We start from the raw sequence: 19,379 nt of genomic DNA on the forward strand, positions 1-19,379 counted from the left end.
CATCCAAGGCAGAATAACCTCCAATTAATGTAAGTGGAAATGTAAATTCAGAGTAGATCCATTTGGTCTGATGAGAAACCTCAGAGCAGTGAGTGGTTAGAAATTGCCATGGTCTAGTATTATTCTGAACATCCATCTTGTGTAGTTTAAGCTTGGCATTCATCTTGTGCAAATTACACTTTAATTGCTACTTGCACATTTTACTACGAAGGCTTAAATAATCTTTGAAAATATGGTAATTTGCTAAATGTGATATATCATTTAGAACAGACAAATGACTGTGATTTGTCAGTAGGGTTTGTAATATTATAAAAAAATGCTTTACTTCAAATCTTGATCGTCTGTTTTTGAAATTATCTTGAATTTACACTCCAATGTTGTGTTAAATGCATATTATGCAGAACAATTTGCTACAGGTCACCAATTTGCCGTAATGTTGGCTGCTAATGAATATGTGATGCTTGACTGCAGTATGTGACTTTGTAGCATTGTTACAGGTGCTCATGTTTCCACAAATCCCAGTTTGCTTACTTAGTTTCGTAAAAGTGCAGTATGTGCTTTTATTCAGGCATACCTGGCATACATGTTTACTGCCATGTCATTAAATCGAATCTTGTACCGTCAGTCTTGTACCGTTTACAATTCTTTACATGTCATTCTTAACTCCTTGGCTCATACTTGTAAAAAGTGACGAGAAAGGCTGAAGCTGCCATGGCAGTTTCTACAATGAACCATGTTCACCCAAAAATGAAAATTCTCTCATTAATTACTCACCCTCATGTCGTTCCAAACCCGCAAGACCTTCATTCATCTTCAGAACACAAATTATTATTTTTTTGGATGAAATTTGAGACCTTTCTGACCCTCCATAGACAGCACCATAACTACCACATTCAAGAAACATAGTAAAAACATAGGAAGAACATTGTTAAAGTAGTCCAAGTGGTTTACCTTTTATTTAATGAATCTGCGAGAAAAAAATAAATTGTTGAATAAATTCATTATTTTTATTTGTTCGCACACAAAAAAAGTATTCTTGCAGAAAATTAAGGTTGAAGCACTGATGTCACATGGACTATAAAATATTTTGGTCAGACAAAAACTGCACACAGGCTGAATGTAAATCCACTCTCTGACACTAGGTGGCACTTATGGAACAGCAGAATTAAAGCTTTCCCTTAACCTCCGTGGATAAAGCAGAACTGCAATTAAGAACACTATTTTTTGTAATTATGTGGGCTATTATATGGAACAAAGATGAAACTAAAATGTCATTGAATCTTTTCTGAAGAGGTACATTCATATAATTAATTAATTCATATTAATTTGTATAATTACCTATATATATATATATATAGCGGTAATTAAAATTTCATGTTTTCACTCCGAATGTGCTATTCACACGTGATACTGTTATTTAAACTTTAATTTATGCTTTATAGTCTTTTTACTTATCCTGAGTTAATTAAATTGCAGTAATAGTGTTTTAATGATAATTAAAGGGGTCATGAAATGAGAAACCAAATTTGCCTTGATCTTTTGGAATATAAGAGGTCTTTGTACCATTAAAACGTCCTGCAAGTTTCATAGCTTAAGACGTCCTCCCCATTATAAACGAGCCATTTATTTAATCAAGCTCTAAATACAGCTCGTTCTGGATCCATGGTAAGAAGTGATGTCACGGTGCGAAGTGACGTTCCAACCATTTGCATATGACCGCCTTCAGCACAAGACAACTATGCTCATTTCGGATCGTTGTCACGCCGTGCGCCTCACAAGTGTCGTAGCAAAGTGTCGTAGCAAAGGTATTATTTATATAATCCTAACCTGTGTCATCATAATTATATTTATAAGAAGCTTAAAAGCTTTATTGCCTAAAAAGAAGTATTTATAGTCCATATTTTTATAATACTGCAATTACAATTGATAGAATAAAACTTTACATTGTATTTTCTAACGTTCTAACAAACAGAGCAGTTCTCACCTATTTATGTAGAATTGTCATTTAAGGGTATTTACAATATTACTTTTAATCACTGGCTAATATAAACACATTTGTATAAGAGAATCTTGAAAATATGTCGCCTTTAGTAGGCCTACATGTAATAAAAGATTAAAAATGTTGCCTTATCAATGCTGCATCTTCAAATATGACCTGTGCATGCATTTTTGTCCGCAGTACACCCTTTCATTTAATTGAAATTAGGTAAATAATGTTAAACTGTTAGCATATTAAGCTATAGAATAATTATGCAACAATAATCCGTTTTCAAGTGTCTCGGGTTACAATTTTTTTATTAATTCAAAATAGTTTCACTTTCCATGTGGACACGGGCTGATCCAGTCTTCGTTGTTGTGGTGATGGTTCATTTTCCTCTGATTCCTCATCTGATTCCGGCTCAAACATATAAGGTTTTATCATTGCAAGAGCCATCGCTTCGAATGCATCACCTGCTACTAAACAGTTACGCTCATTCAGCAAATGTTCCATCAAATGTCGTTAGCCAATCATAACAGTGGGCGTTAACACTGAACTCTTAAAGGGGAAACAACCCAAAAACAGACTGTTTGAATCAAAGGATGAGAAACAGGGTGGGAAAATGTCATAATTCACTACATTTTAAAAGTTTTTTTTTTTAACTATAGTAATACTATAATTGCACCTAGGGGACCATAATAATAAAATAAAAAAAAACCACGTCATGACCCCTTTAAAATAAGAAACGTTAATATTTACCGTGGGAAATTTAATCATGATTTATCAACAAACCGGTAATCATTCCATCTTTACAACTTTATTTTTATTATTATTATTTTTTTTTTACAGAGTAAAAACTTACTATGGTCTAGCTAACGCTTAACTAAATCTAACTGTTAAAGTTGTATAGTTCATGTCACTTTGAAACCACACCCTTTTGTCGCTAGTATTTTTCTATAGGGAAGTCAAACTCCATCAGGCGAAACGGACGTGTTAAGACATTGGCCTTAGCTCCCTCTCTCAACTAGGCCACGCTTGGCCGAGGGACCAATGGCAGCCATTTTTCAAGAAGATTTTCTGTTAGCAAATGGGAGCCAGCACTGCAAGGATAGCTGAAGTAAACATGTTTATCTACACTGAGCTTCTGAGCGTTCCCCTTAAACTGGCCATCTTTAAACAGTTTGTATATCTGACAGTGGGGGGAGAAAGCGGTTCCAGGATGAGGTACTGCACTGAACAACCACATTATGTTTGCAGCAGCGCTGGAAGTGATTACCAGTGTAGTTCATTATTCAGTTAGGTTGGAGGGGGGGAGAGCATGAAGGCCCAAACCATTTAGTGGTCAGAAAGGGGAGGCTTTTTTTCCTCTCTCATCAGTCTGTGAGTCTGTTCTGCAGTGTCAGCATTCAGCACACAAACACGGAATTCAGTAAAAGCTCCCTCCACTCTCCCAGAGCGTTTTTCCCCCTTTTTTTTTCCAACAGCCTGCTCCCTTCCCCCTCGTGAACTGACATTCTAGAAGAAACATATGCTGCTAGTCCCACATCACAACAGCTTGTGCTGGCTGAATGGAAGCAGGCACGGAGAGAGGAAGCTGTCGGGAGGGTGGGGGAAGAGATGGGGTGGCACACGGAGTAATGGGGAAAGTCTCTAAGAATGAAAGTCCTCGGAGGTGTTGTGTGTTGGACATCCTTGTTGGTTTTTGTGAAACTGGGTAGAGAATAAAGAAAAATTCAGGAGGAAATTGCATTCTTATGGTTTATGACCCCAGTTTATGGGGATATTTGGATTAGTTGCCAAAACTCTGCTGGTAACCGGAAAGTTGCTGGTTCAAGCCTTCTTAAGTCAACATTATATAACAAACAAACAAACAAAAAACATGATATTTAGTATCTTTAATAGTTTTTTTCGGTTTTCATTTTAATTTTAGTTTTGTAATTTTTTAAAATATGTCTATATAATGTATTTTTTTATTTTTATTTTAGTTTGTTACTTTAGATTTAAAATGAGAAATTTTGCTTTGGCAGCTAGTTGAAAAATTATTTTAAGTAAATAAAAATAATTTTTTGTTGTATTTATGTTCATGTTCATTTTATTTCAAGTAATTTTATAATGGTTTTAGTTTACAATCACTATAATAACCCTGCTTAATGGTTCATATGATATATATATATATATACAGGGGTGCACATAATTTTTTCAGCCTGGTTCTCATAAGAGAGTATACTGCATATAGTGTGACCCATTAAATGCAACTATAAAAAAATTAATTAATAATAGTTATAATATTATTAAACTTTACTTATTTAGTTTAAAAGAAAAAAAAAAGAGTAAATAAACTAAATAATAGTGTGTGATAATATTATTAAAATATTATTTGCCTAAATAAACGTCAAAATAAAATGCTACTATTTACTACTACTTTGTTTGCTTCTTTAGGAAGAATCGCTTTATGTATTCCCAATTTTAAGTATTGTAAATGTATTGTTAAATAAATAAACAAAAGCATTTTCATCATATTCAAACTTTTATTTTGGCGGGTTGCTGGCAAGTAAGTATACGTGCTTCCGGATTAAGCGCTGCTGATTAAAGAGCATCAGTGGATGAATGTCACAGTTTTGTATTGTGCTTTGAAACCGTTGGCATAGCCTAGATTTATGCTTTCAGGTTGAAAATAAAACGTATATAGTACAGTTTGTGATCTAAAATGGTAATTGTGCATTAGAGGCTGTCAACCATATCGATATGAAACTCTTTGCCAAGTCGCTTTGGATAAAAGTGTCTGCTAAATGAATAAATGTAAAATGTAAATGTAGATACTGAAGTAAAATGGTGGCAAACTGCTAAATGACTATTTGGAAGGCCATTTGTTTTTCAACATCCTCTGAAATTGTATTTATTTTTAATAAATTGTATTATTAAAATTTATTATTAATAAATTGCTATTGTATGTTTCTCAGGCTATTCACATTACAGAATAGATGTTGGTTCATTATTTAATTTCATTGGAATATGATAACAGTATTGCCCTGGATGTTGACAAGCAAGGGCAACTCGAGACCAGGCAGCTGGGGTTGATATTGTTCTCCTTTCGTCAGAGGAGTTTTATGGTTTCTATGCAATTTTTTTGAGATGTCAGGTGGTTTAAGGATATGTTTGAAGGTTAAACCTTCTAGTCAGAAACCTAATTTCCTCAGGCAATTGGATATCAGTTACAAGAAGCATGTCTTCAAAATTCATAAAATCATAATTCTCCATATAAAAAACTGCACTATATTCATGTCAGTATTCCCATCTTTTTAACGAAATGCAAGCAAATTCAATTTAACAGTACTATGCAATGTGTAATTTTTACAATGTTAAAATACTTTCTCTAATGCCAGTTTAATGTGCAGAGACAACTATGAAAAAGCCATTCACTGAATTCACCAAAGAGGGCAACCTCTTTAAAACTTAGCTCTATTTTTATGAATGGTTGGAAATGTTTTGGCTCAACCAGTGGCATGAACTGAAAATGATCCTACCACCGAACAACTGCATCACCTGATATCTCAGTGACAGACATCTGTTCTGGAGTGTAACCACAACTCTGTCTTTGTTTGTCACTTTCAGGATTCACCCTAGTCTGCTCCAGGCTTCGGCTTGGAGGTCCCAACCGCCGCCATTGATCCCAGCAGCTGGAGTGGCAGTGAAAGCTCTGCCGAGGATATTGAGAGGATGAGCGACTCGGCAGACAAGCCCATTGACAACGATGCCGAGGGGGTGTGGAGTCCTGACATAGAGCAGAGCTTTCAGGAGGCACTGGCCATCTACCCGCCCTGTGGACGCCGCAAAATTATCCTCTCGGATGAGGGCAAGATGTATGGTAAGAATTCAGTGGCTCTTCCAAACAGGATATGGCCAAAATCAGTTTTTCTGTTTCTTTGGAAACACATTCGACAGCAGTGAGAAAAATGAAAGGTGTTAATTTTGGTTTAGCTCAGTTGACAAATTATAAAATGGCAAATAATAAAAGTGCTAAATCTCTTTAATGCTCATATGAGGTTTTGTCCTAAGAACGACCATTGATCATGACAATTGGACACTTAGGATCACTTGGTTTCCAATTTTTGCTGCACTGGGCAGGCCCCCAGACATAGTGACATCTAGTTGGTCCAAAATCTTGCTCAATGCCTGTTTGGTAAATCAACAGGAAATCAATATTGACCCGGTTTCGTAATACATGTTCCTGGCCTTGTTGGCCACAATTCAGGTCATAATAAAAAAAAAAAAAAAAGTATTTTAAATACACTGTTCCTGTAGCTCAAGTGGTAGAGCATTGCACTATCAAGCGCAAGGTTGGGGGTTTGATTACCCGGGAACACATGATAGGTAAAAATTGATAGCCTGAATGCACTGTAAGTCGCTTTGGATAAAAGCATCTGCTAAATGCATACATTTAATTTAATTTTAATTTAAAATAAATATTAGTATTATAATTTTATAGTAATCTAAAATTATTATTATTATTATTATTATATATATTTTTTTTATTTTGCAGTTAAGTAATTATTATTATTATTTAACCATATAGATATAATCACAAAGGTATGGCCAAATTGTTCCCTACAAACAAGCACAGCAAATCCGAATTGTTTAAAATCAAATTTTAAATAGCAATTGTAATTTTTATGAGAAATTTGTATTTTTTTTTTTTTAAATCTGCCTGTGTCTTGCAGAACTAACGATTGGGATATTGTTAGAATAAAATAGACTTTATACTATTAGAGTTTAGATATTTAATAGTGTCACATTTTAACACCATAAATGAATGCATGCATTGTTTCCTTTGTAATCTTTTCTTCAAATTGTAGTAAAATGTCACCAAGCATTATTATTTTTCCCTCCTTCATCCACCTGACCACTTTTTAAGAACCAATACATTACAGGTTGAAAAAGTTTGATACTAGATTTTTCCAGTGTCACATTTCATTATTAAAATAAAATGGATTGTGAACACTGTTTTCGTGTTAAGTATGTTGAAATACTTTATTTTTACCGTGGACAGAGTTATAACTTGTTGCTGGTAACTTGCCACTTTGCATCTGTTTAAAAGACCTGTCGTCAATGTAAAACAACAAAGTAACAACACGAATCCCCTACGATGTAGCCTCGGTGTTCAGGGCTCTTGGATTGTCCCAGAGCTGATCGCTGGAGGTGAGAAGTGAAACGGAGGGCTCTGAGGAATCACATGAGAGTGAAGTGGTGGGGAAGATGAGAGCCATTGTCAATCAGACATCTCTGAAGTCTTGGCGGGCCTCTGCAGCAGGGTAGTGGGAGTGTAAGTAAAGCAGCATGAACTATTAGTCAGGAGCAGATGGTACTGCGGCTGTCACCAGCTGTGCCACCCCCTCCTCCTCCTCTCCTGCTCCTGCCGTCCTCCCCCTTTCCTCCATTCCAGGCTGGATGATGTCATGGAAAGAGGGAATATTTTCTTTCCGCGGTGTTGGAGTCCCTCACAGCTTGTCAGTGTCAAGTGAAAGCAGAAGGCCCTCAGGGCATTCGTTTGCAGCTGTCATGTGACCCCTCCGGCCAAATCAAATGTAAAGTTTAGGAGTGGCAGCAAAGCCTCTCATTTGCCATTACAAAAAGTGTTTCGGGCCACACGGTCACCGAAACACCCTACACAGCCTCTGCTCTCAAACTCGCTCTCATTCACTCCCTCTGTTCAGGGTTAAAGTCTGAAAATAGGTTTGGCTGACCAGTTTTAAATGATCAAGTCCAAGTGCAAGATTCAGCAGTGCTCAGACTGATATAAAGAGGGTTTATTTTGTGGTTTTCTTCATAAGTTCATGCAGAAACTACAACTTTAAGCCAGAGTTCACAACAAATAGTTTGCAAAATTAAAAAGTTTTCTGTCTTTTAAGATTTTCATTGAATTATTTTGCTCTCAAAGGCCCTTACTGTAAAAACAGTTATTGTGAAATATTGTGACTAATTTAAAATGCCTGGTTTCTGCTTTTATTTTATTTTATTTCTGTGATGATGGCAAATCTGTATTACCCTTCAGGAATCATTCTAATATGCTGATTTAATTCTTAGGAAGTTTTTTTCTGCTTATTGATAAAAAATGTTTTTGTTGCTTAATATTTTTAGGAGTATAAAAACAGTATTCACGTATTTGATCATTTAAATAATTAAAATATATCGGATATAAAGGTTTTTTTTCCATTAGCAGATTTGTCACTGCTTTTAGCATAAACCATATGATTAAAATGTATTTCTTCAAGGTTTATGCTTGAAACTCTTAATGGAACTTCAAACATTTACATTTCCAGTTTTAAATGTATGTATTTTTGGTGAAGAAACAAAAAACGGATTAAGAACAGGAGTAGGTAGCACAAACCATCCTGAATTTTATATTACCATTTACTGTATATTATTTGTACAGAAGAAGTAACATGTAGTGGTCGACCGATATATTGCCAAGAGCGATATATCGGCTGATATTTGTCATATTTCAAATATCGGCATTGGCTAATAAGTTTTTCTTCCTGGCCAATGTTTTTGAGGCGGGACTTTTATTTTGACAGCATTTAGAGTGGCAGCGCACAGAGCGCAGTATGATTCCTACTGTACCCAAACTTCCCAGAATTCTAAGTGCCCTATTGGTTACAGTGTTTACTTTCTTTTAAATAATGTTTTACTAAATAATTACTTATTTGTGGAAAATACTTTGTCATCTAAAGCATGTATTTTAATCATTTATTTTTAATCCATTGTCAGATCATTTCATTGATATATCGGTTGACCACTAGTAATATGTGAGCCAATATAGATCAAACAGAAAGTCTTAATGATAAACTCTCCTGACAGCATAACCAGTAGAGAGCTGGTGTGCAGTGCTGGGGATGCTGGCAGAACCTGATTTTACCAAGTGAGACATGTTCCTGGGACAACATCGTTGTTGACCCTGGAACAACATTGTGATTAACCAATCAGATTTGAAGAACCAGTTTATAGATTTTGTGAAGTTTATGCTTAAAATCAGTGTTTGGTGCTTTTACATCAGTGTCATTCATCTATCATTTCCTCTGATTTTAGGGATTACTCATGGTTAAGGTTAGGTTTAGGTGTAGGGATATGGTTAAGAATATATTTTTGGAGTAAAATGTTGTTCCAGGGTCAACAAAATATGTTGACCTAGGAACACATCGGACTTGGCAAAATCAGGACGTGCGGGGATGCTGACCTGTCTGAGAGTGCAAAGATTGACCAGAGGTCAGCTTTGGCAGCTGTTCAGGGTGTCCGGTTACATATTTACTCAACAGCGATGTCCATCATATCTTCAGGAGTAATGTTTCTCAGTCATCCAGACCACAGGCAGAGACATCAAGAAAGCTGCACAGTGTTATGAGCCACATTGTTACACATGCAATGCATATTACAAGCAGATGATCGCATACTGTAGACAAATCAGATATGGGACAAATCACTGCCAGCAAAGTTTAGACTTGTTGCTATAAAAGCATATTGATTCCGTTATTCCTGAAATGCAGACCCCATGATTTATTTGGAAGATTTTGGCTTGTGCTCATAACAGAGCAAATAGGAGGCTGTATGTGTCAATCAGGGTGAGGATAGAGAGAAAGACTGCAGTCGGATGTCCTAATTCAGCATAAAATAGCAAATGGTTCCTGCAGACAGGAACTGGCTCTAGAAAAGTATGTAAAATTCTGCTTAAGCCAAAGAGACAGTCTGGATAGGAGGCCTTCCCTTCATCCTTCACCATTTCCTTGCAAAGTAATACAAAATATGTTTAAAGGGATAGTTCACTCAAAAATGCAAATTCTGTCATTGATTACTCACCTTCATGTCGTTCCAAATCCATGAGACCTTCATTCATATTCAGAACACTAATTCATTTGAAACCCGAATAAATCCAAAGCTTTTTCCGAAGCTATGAGAATCATTGAATAAAGTCATTATTTTTGTTTTCGAGAATATATTCCCGTAGCTTTATAAAATCATATGTACTATTTTACAGATGTCCTTACTCTGTTTCTCGGCCTGGAAACATTTCAGTTAATTTGCTGTCAATGGAGGGTCAGAAAGCTCTCGGATTTCATAATTTAAAAAAAAATAAAATAAATTGTATTCTGAAGATGAACTAAGGCCTTATGGGTTTGTAACGACATGAGGGTGAATAATTAGTGACAGGATAAAATTTTTTGGATGAACTATCCCTTTAAGACAAAACATGAAAGAGTATATAGTTTGTTATAATTTGTAGTAGTCATCCGATATATCGACAGTTGGCAAAATCAAAACCAAAAACACAGATATGTTGCATAGGGTTGGGTATCGATTGGGTTTTATTTGATACCGATGCCATTTCGATACTTTTAAAATGGTACCGGTGCCTAAACGGTGCCTGAACCAATGCTTCTATAAAAATAAGTAAATAAATACAATTAAAAAAAACTAAAAAAGATAACATTAAAGAACATTAAAAGTTTTTAAAATAAATCCATAGCTTTCACACACTCATTGGATGCTGTCATTTCATAAGCTTCCCTAACTCTAAGGCTAATAAATGTATTTCATAATCTGGGTAATTATTTAATAGAAAACCACACATAATGTTTCTACTGTATCTCTGTCAATCACTCTGATATTTAGTTAAAATGTCTGACACTTTTTCATCAGTTTTGTGAATGACTGTATGCTCATTCTTTACAAAGTAACAACAATGTTGTTTGTAAAGTACAGTCTTAGGCACAGTAGTATTTTCACCCTGAAAAAGAGTTTCAAGCCAGTTATTTATATCTTTTGCTGTTGTGTGTCAGTAGGAAATACCAGTTTACATTTCTAAACATTCATTTTGCTATAAATTTAAATAATAATCTAGTGAGATTGTTTAATGCACATGCATTCTGACAACAGACTGCCTAAGACTTATAGTATGCATAAAGTACGTATAATTAAATTAAGTATATTTAAATAAGCCTAAATAATCGATTTTCGCTGGAGGAAACAGCTGTAGTGTGATGAGCGGAAACGGAGCAAAAACTTTACAGTAGATGAGAAACCGACTGCTACCTCGTGACCTTTTGTAAACTGTATTTATGACAAAGAACCGCACAGATACGGATATTCTAACAATCTATCGAAAAACACACACCTTGTGTCCACTGTTTTGAGTCTGCTCGCACTGCTCCAACGCGGTCTGCGGATTGAAGAGCGCGCTAAATGACGGGGAGGAGACCGGTCTGATGCCATTTTCATATGACATTTAAGCGGACCGACTCTGAGGCGATCGCAAATTTGTGTACTTTATCAAGCCCCGCTAAAAAAGCCTAGCGATGCCCTTGCTTCTTGTGTAAATTTTGAGAACCAAGACAAATATTTCAATCAATCGCTCAGGCATTTAAGAGGCACCGAAATCTGTGTGCTGATCCGGTTCTGTGCATACCGGTTCCATAAGTACAGGTGCCATATCATTTAAATGCTTGCATTAGATACGTTGCTTTGGATTATGTCTCAGCACTTTTCAGATGATGAAAAAACATGACTCATATTCCAGAAAATATGGTACGTGTATGTTTTGTCATTATAAACTTTTTTTTCTAATCTAGGTGAGCATTGTATCTAGAGTAGAGCTCTGAAAGGCAGTGTTTTGCTTTTTACAAAGTTTGGCGGGACACTGAAAGCAGCAGATTGAGGGTTGTCTTCTCTTTGAGCACAGAGTTGTTGTATAGTCTCGTCTTTCAGCTCTGCAGCTGTCACTGGGTCCTAGTGCCAAAGCCATCACACCGTGAACTGTGACCCACACACTCACTCAACCTTTAACAAGGGCCATTACAACTGTCAAAACAAGAGGGTGTGTTTGTCAGTGGGGTTCCGGGACAAATTAGAGAAACAGACTTGATTGGCATTTTTGGTGTATTGAATATGGTTAATGGGCCATTTTTCTTTACAGGTTATTTTGACTCTTGGGTTGTTGTGCATGTTTGTTGTGGTCATTATACAAAATAGGCATAATAGGCTTTACCCTTGAAATCAAGGAATTTGATAAACTGAAATTAATTTGTTGTCATTCTGCAAACACCTAATAAAACTAATAAATACTTTAAAGTTATTTTACATTAGTGCCTAACTGCATTAAACTAACATCATTTTCTGACCTTTCTGTCAACATTCCTTTGTGAAACTGGTACTTAATCCATAAATTATGTTGTTTGTTAGTCTGACATGCATTGCTTTTTGATGAAGTTTCTCTTGAGGTTTTGTGACTTTTCTCATTTAGGGTCTTGAACATCCCTGCAAAGTGTTGACACACAATGTGTTGTGGAATGTATGAAATTTATATTACACTTACACTTACATTACACTTTTTAAAATCTATTTATTTATTTTTTTGCAATGTGTGAAGTAGTAATTGTTAAAAGTTTACCATTTTAAATAGATTTGTCTTTTATTGTTTCACATTTGGTTAGGGTTAGGGATAAGTTGTGTTGATGTCAGTTTGACCCCCCTCTATAAAAATCTTTGAACCCAAAATTTGAACTTAAAGCCAATCCAGGCTGGTTTATGTTAGGGCTGGTTATTAGTTAGTTATGTTAGTTAATTGGCCCAAAGGAAGCCTTGCTACCTAAGTTTGTTAAAAGACTGCACTGTAAAAAAAAAAAATATATGTGGGATGCAAGCGGTACAGAGTGAAAAAATACTATAGAACCCATTATAAACGGTGAAACTGTCTTGACATGACACAACAAATCCCCGACAGTAAGCAACTGGCAAGCAGTTTTCAAATGTTAGAAAGTTAGCACAGTTAAGCATTCTCAGGGGAGTTGCATGTATACGTTTATTCCTGTAAATCCATGTTTCTTAAATTAGTCATTTGGCCAAATCTTAAAATGTTTAGTTTTTTTTTCAGTAGTGACCACCCATTGATCTTTTAGTCTTTTCTGCAACTTTTTAAAAATCTAATGATCATCTAGTAAACCTTTCTTAACCCTGTCAGGTCACCATTTTCCTGAAGCACAATTCGGACCAGGGACCTTAAGACATTGTGACTCGTGTTTCTGTGTTTCTTCTCCATTGAGTACCATCGCTTTAATGAAATGCACTGGCTGGCAGGCCACTCTCCAGAATGCCACAGGAGCTGATGAGATCTCCTTCGAGAGCTCCTCCATGCTGATGAAGCACCCTGATTGGCTGGGGATTGGATGATTATTTTTGTTTTAGGGCAGCTTCGAACCCGATGGCATCGAGATTCACACAGTTCTCTAATTATTGTCCAGCAGCCTTTAGCCCTTGATAAAATGACCGTCATGCGTCTCCTGGCTTGGATGAGGAGAAGAGAAGCAGAGGCGCAGGTATTTTGGTGCATAGAGACCCGCGGGATCGCACATGTTCACTGTGCATAGTTCTCTGCGAAAGACGCCGTCCTGAGTACCCTTAAGCCCTTTGTTCCCCTGGCTGAATGCAGTTAATTAGCAACAGTCACTATAGCAACTGCCTCTCACTTCAAAACAATGTCTAATTTTTGCAGCAAAGCTTATCATACTGTTTACCTGATGGGCTCTCTAGCGCCCTGAGTTGTGCCGGGGCTGGCTCCCTGCCCAGCCTCAGAGGTTAATTGTGACCGCGGTGAAAAACATCACAACAGCTGCTTTGTGATGAGAGGAGCATGAAAAGGGCTGGAAGAAAGTGGCGGTCCCCTTCAGCAGAAAGAAGCGAAGACGCAGCACTTACATAATTCACCTGCTTTGCGAGCCTCCATTCAGCACGCCCTGCGTGATTACATACCCTCCGGAGTATATAAATGAACACATGACCAGATGTGAAATATGGCAAGAAACGCACAATGGGACATTCAGTTCCCAGAAATTGCATTTAATGGGTGTTATTGTGCACGCAGCAGAGCCTTAAGTCATATTGTTAGAAATAATGTGCCACAGCACGATTCTGACTGTAATGTGTAATATGTAGAAACTCTGAGTTTCGTTTTCCAAAACTTAATCTTTGTTTTCAACAGATATTTGGAGAATAGAATGGCATTGAAAAAATTTTATTGATTGCATAAAGCACCACATTTATATTTTCCATGTTTCATGAGTTTTTGTCCTAATTACCCATTTGGTTGCTCGCTGCACTGGGTAGCCCCACCCACACTGAAATCTCATTGGACTGAAGAGCGGTTGTGGCTAAAAGGGATACAGCTAAAACCAGAGGCTAACAGTAAATTAAATTCTCTACCTATTACCTATTTTCTACCTGTTTTATTAACGTCTACACCTACCCCAACCCTAAACCTACCCTTTCAATAAGGCAAAAACAGTAAATATTGTATTACAGTGTGAAAACAATTACACTATATTGATATTTGTGCATGCCCAGTAGACAAATCTGTATATTATCTAGCCTTAACCCTGGAGTACACCATCTTAAAGGGATAGTTCACCCCCCCCCCCCCCCACCCCCACAACAGTAAAGAAAATTCTGTCTGTTTTGACTCACACAAATGTCTTTCTTCTGTGTGTCATAAAAGAAGATATTATGAGAAATGTTAGTGTTGGGTTAAAACAATTCTTCAAAATGTCACCCTTTGGGTTGTGGAACAGCATGAGTATGAGGAAATGTTGACAAAATTTTGGGATGTGCTATCCCTTTAAAGCTTTTCTTAAAGATTCGGGTCAGTCCAACGGTGTCTTAAATGCAATAAATCATTTTCTAAAACAGTAGTATTGCTTGGTTTTCTAAGTTGATAAAAAAAAAAAAAAAGTAAGATGCATGCTCAAGTCTTCATATCACACATAGTGCAAGTTTTCTAGTAAATTTATCTTATTGCTTTAAGGATGTTTGAATATTTTTGCTTGAAAAGACGACAACATAGCTGGCTGTGAAATAGTAGAATGCATTGCATTTCAGTTTTTGTGACATTTATTAGTGTAATCAGGCAGATTATTACCATAAGCAGTGTAAATATCACAATGTGACAGGAGCGTGAGAATACATAAGACTGCTGTAATTATTACGTGTGAAACGACCATCTGTCTCAGGAGCAACAAGCTGCTTTTAGTGGGAGACGCACTTGCTGATATCAGGTTTTTGTCACCAGAGCGGTTCCCACAGTGCATCTGTTTGCTTTAAAGGTGGAAAACATTTATCATATTGTGTCATTTCAACCCCGACCAAAGGATGAAAGACATTTGTGGGGAGTGCGCTGCCACGTTATCTCCCAGACGTTTGCTGGACCCATTTGCCAGAGTTACCCTCAGCCATTGTGAGTCGGTTTTTGTTCGCCGTGTTATTACAGATATGCAGTGTGCTCAGCAATCTCATCAGGGCCGGACTGGCGTCTCCGACGGGCACTAAGTGGCACTTGGTTTGCAGGGCTGCCGTGGATCATTTAGGCCTAATGAGCGAGCCTGGCCTCCCCCGTGGGGCTGCCAGAGCTCTGTTCCCAGACCTGCCTCAGCGGCGGCCCGCTTCGCACTCGCACCGCTGGTGCACCCTAGCTACCCGCTGTGAGGATAATGAGGAATTCTGGGATCCGCTCAGGCCCCTGCTTCCTGCATTCACTCAGAATGGAGTCTGGAGAACTTTAGTCTAACACACACCTCCAATATAATCCCTCGCTTTTGTTTGTGCGCAATTGTAGCTTTGACACGCTACAATGATTTTACACCTGCAAGAAACACATTTCTGATTACGACACGATTACGATTTACTCTGCCAAAATGAGTCAGAAATACCGCCAGGGTTGTTCTCATGTAGTAAACGGACTGGAGTATGAAACCGGTTGCTACCTTTTTCTTACAACATAATGATGATTAGTCTTTTTTCACCGCTGTATTATTTTGTGTAAAAATCAGCTGAACACTGCAACCTAAATAACATTGATTTTATGTATGGATAATTCAAAGCAGTAAACTAGCTGTGCCTCTTTCTATGTGCCTAATGTTTTTTTTTTTACTGAAATATTTGGAGTGGTTTCTAAGAAAGCATATTGAGTTATCATTGATTGTATGCCCTAAAATTCATATTACTGCCGCCCGTCTGACTGCAAAATAAGCGAGAAGGGCTATGCAGTGCACTGACAAAAATATGCATGTGTTTGATCCAGAAAACACAAAAGCTGCCCCGAAATCTGTCAGACCACAAGCTATTAAGCCATTTTCAGAATGATGGACGTGGACTTTATTTTACGCCTTCTGGTCGTGTCACACTTAACAAAGCTTAGTATCGATGGCCTTGTTAGGGCTTGTCAGCATCTGATGTTTTGTGCCAACAATGAATGAAAAGGAATTTTGCGTTCTTTTGGACCTAGACGTTGTAAACATATGGACCTGTCAGAAAACCAATTTAATTTTGTTAGGATTGACACAGGCTGTTTTTCAATGGAGGTTTCAGATTCCTTCATTTATCTCTAGTGTTCTCTGCCAGGACTTGCCCCAGTGTTGACCCTCGGAGTTGTTTAAATGACCCTGGGGTCCCATGCTGCATGTCCCCACTGGTCAGACATTCTCCAGGCCTGCCAGGTGGAAAGAAGTGTGACCCAGAGTGCTTTGGGTTGTCTGGTCTATCCCATGCTTGGCTGGCCAAGTCTGAAAGCAAATCGCCCAAGGCATTTCATGTTTGCTATTTGTTGACCACAATGTGACATGATACTATTGACAGCTTCTCTGATTGCACAAAGAGCTTGTTTTGAAGTTCAGAGAGCATGAGGGCATGTAAAATGTTGTGGTCAATTTTAACAATTTCATCTTTAGCCTGAAATAAAATGACTTTGTGATTCTCAAGGATATCAGAATAAGAAGAATGGAAGTCTTGAATATCAAAAAATCACTTAAATCCAGTGGTATAGTATTTTATTTTTTAATTTAGGTCAGTTTACATTTTCTTTTTCACATACTTTAAGTTTTACTTCAAGTTTAATGTCATACCAATAATTAAGGTATTTTAAGTGTCCTATAAAGAATGAATGTGCCGGCTCAACAGAATTGACTGCATTTTTTAGACGTGACTGCTAAGATTTGTGGTGATCATGTGAGCTGTCTTCTTCACTGCTAAAGAGCAAATCCAGCAGAATCTGCCAGAGCTGAGGCTGGTCTCGTATTTCATCTCTCCAATTGGCTGCTGTTGTATGAGTGAAGCAGGACATTCTGCTCCATTTAAAGAAACAACAGCGTTCATTGGTTGACATATTGTGGTCACTAACTACTGTGCTGCTGACTGAATACTGCTTTCTGTTTTTTTTTAAATAGTATTTGAAATTTACACAGTGATAAATGCTGTTAAACAGTAAAATATAGTACTTTTATCACGTTTTAATTACATTGACTGATTCAATTCCTTAATCGGTATCCAGTTATTATCTCAGAAATGTAAATGGATATTTGTGGTCAAATTTGGTGATTAAAGACCTAACTTTAAGCATTCTGATCTAATAAAGGGTTAAGAAAGACATTGTTATAGAAAAAATAAAATTGTGATTGTGACATATTGGAAGTTTACAGTCAAGAAAGAGCGGTTTGCATTGTGGGATGCATGAAGTGTGTTCTGTTGTGTGTGGCACATTCTGGAAAATGCAGAAAAATGTTATGATTCACAGTTTGCATAATTTATCGTATGGTAGGATTGTATTACTGCCCTGAAGTGACTGAAAAGTGAAATTAAATCATGAAATATACATGTATTGTGTATATGTATATAGAATGCAAATATAAAATATTAAGGTGCTTTACTAACTCTTTTGGTCAGAAACTTTATTTAACTTAACTTTGATTTATTTTTATTCTGATGGATGAATCTCGAAGGTGGTGTGGTACAGGAGCCCAGTTCATTGGAAACTCGAAACATTTCAGCTGAGTTTGGGCTTGTTAGAGAGCTGCATTGCAGGAGATGGAGCTGGGAACTTAAAGACGAGAACTATCAAGGTCATGAAGTTTGGCTTTTCATTTACACATATTGGTGACTGCTAACAGGTTTCTCTTCATGTTCAGATGTGGGATTGATCCTGAGAGATTGAAAATATTGATTTAACCCTCTTTCTTGCTCTGAACGTGCACTCGCTGGGAGGTGCCAGCCGACAGTGTGTTCACACATCCGCGGGGCTGAAGGTGGAGTTGTCCGTACCTCTGGGGAGCCCTGATGATGGCGACCGACTCTAGCATATCAGTCCGCTGTCCATCCATCCGTCTCCGCCGTTCTCTCTCTCTTAACCCCCACAGCCAGGCCTGCCTCAGCAGTAATACATGTGATGTTGTGCTCACCACCTCCTAATTGATAGAGTGATTCAGTGGAGGACTTGCTGTAATAATTGGTCCTATGGGAGCACAAGCAGACCCTGGGAGGGAGGGCGTTTTTTCTGCCTGCTGAGAAACACAGAAGTCTAGATAGAGAAAAGATGCCCAGGCCTTTTCTTCCTCCTCACCTGCCGCCTCGCCGTGAAGATTTACGAGGGGTCGTCTAGTGTAATCCTCTCTGTCTCATTGAAGCCTCGAGGTTGCGACCCACAGCTTTCTGCCGGTGGCTTGTCTGTTCTCACAATGGATGCCCACCGTTAATCCTTCCGCGGATTTCTGCCTCGTGACCTAAAGCCCCGACCACAGGTCACAGGGAGTTATCAATCGAACCCATTTTGTGTTCATACACTTTCAATTGATTTTTAAAGTGGTATTTATTATTTTTAAAGACAGTATTATGAGGAATTAATTGATTGGTTGTCATGTAGATGTACTTGTGGTAAGACTGATCGTCTCTTAGTCAGTGTTAAATACTGCATTACCAAATTGTATTCTTAAGTCATACTGACCGATTTCTGGTGGTCTTTGACCTAGTGATGTTCAGTTTTGTGAATGAATCATTGTTTCTTTGTAATAACTTGGTTGTTGGATTAGATTACTAAATTTTTGTGAATCTTTTTGAGAGTAAATGTAAAATGTTGGACATATGACTAACTAGTGGGCTATCAAGTTTTTACTTTTTTTTTATTTATTTTTTTTACAGCTGCTGTATTAATAAACAACCATTATGCTTGCAAAATTCATGTAAATTAGCAGCCAGTCAATTGTAAGAATTGACTCCTAAAATAGTGTTACTGACACCTTAAAATAGTCAAAATTGGCCATACTGGCCAAAATATCTATCGCTGTAATGAAAACATTCTTTATAGTCTAAATAAGCTAATCACAACCATGCTAAAAAAAACATTTTTCGATCATGTACTCACAGAGATTTTTATTGTATTTTTTTGATTAAATAGACCAATTTTACGTTGGCCCTTGATAAATTGTCCTAGCTATAGTTTTTCTCAGTGGTCTAGGCTCTGGCAGTCCTTTTGGATGGAAGTGATGGTCTATTACCAACGTCTGCTTTTAGATCCTGGTTACATACCAGAATCCCACTCACT

At 37.3% G+C, this 19,379-nt stretch overlaps 1 protein-coding gene across 6 annotated transcripts in view; it reads left to right on the forward strand.

Moving 5' to 3' along the window:
• The window catches only part of LOC127961682 (transcriptional enhancer factor TEF-1), a 74,453-nt gene that overhangs the window by 16,356 nt on the left and 38,718 nt on the right, over positions 1–19,379 (forward strand). For all 6 annotated transcript variants that reach the window (XM_052560912.1, XM_052560910.1, XM_052560913.1 and 3 more), the window contains one exon: positions 5,591–5,843. In XM_052560912.1, coding sequence (XP_052416872.1) covers positions 5,696–5,843 — 148 coding nt within the window. In that variant the 5' untranslated portion in view covers positions 5,591–5,695. The remainder of the gene's footprint in view (positions 1–5,590; positions 5,844–19,379) is intronic.

Source organism: Carassius gibelio, chromosome B7 (genome assembly GCF_023724105.1).
Source record: "Carassius gibelio isolate Cgi1373 ecotype wild population from Czech Republic chromosome B7, carGib1.2-hapl.c, whole genome shotgun sequence".
Taxonomy (NCBI): Eukaryota; Metazoa; Chordata; class Actinopteri; order Cypriniformes; family Cyprinidae; genus Carassius; species Carassius gibelio.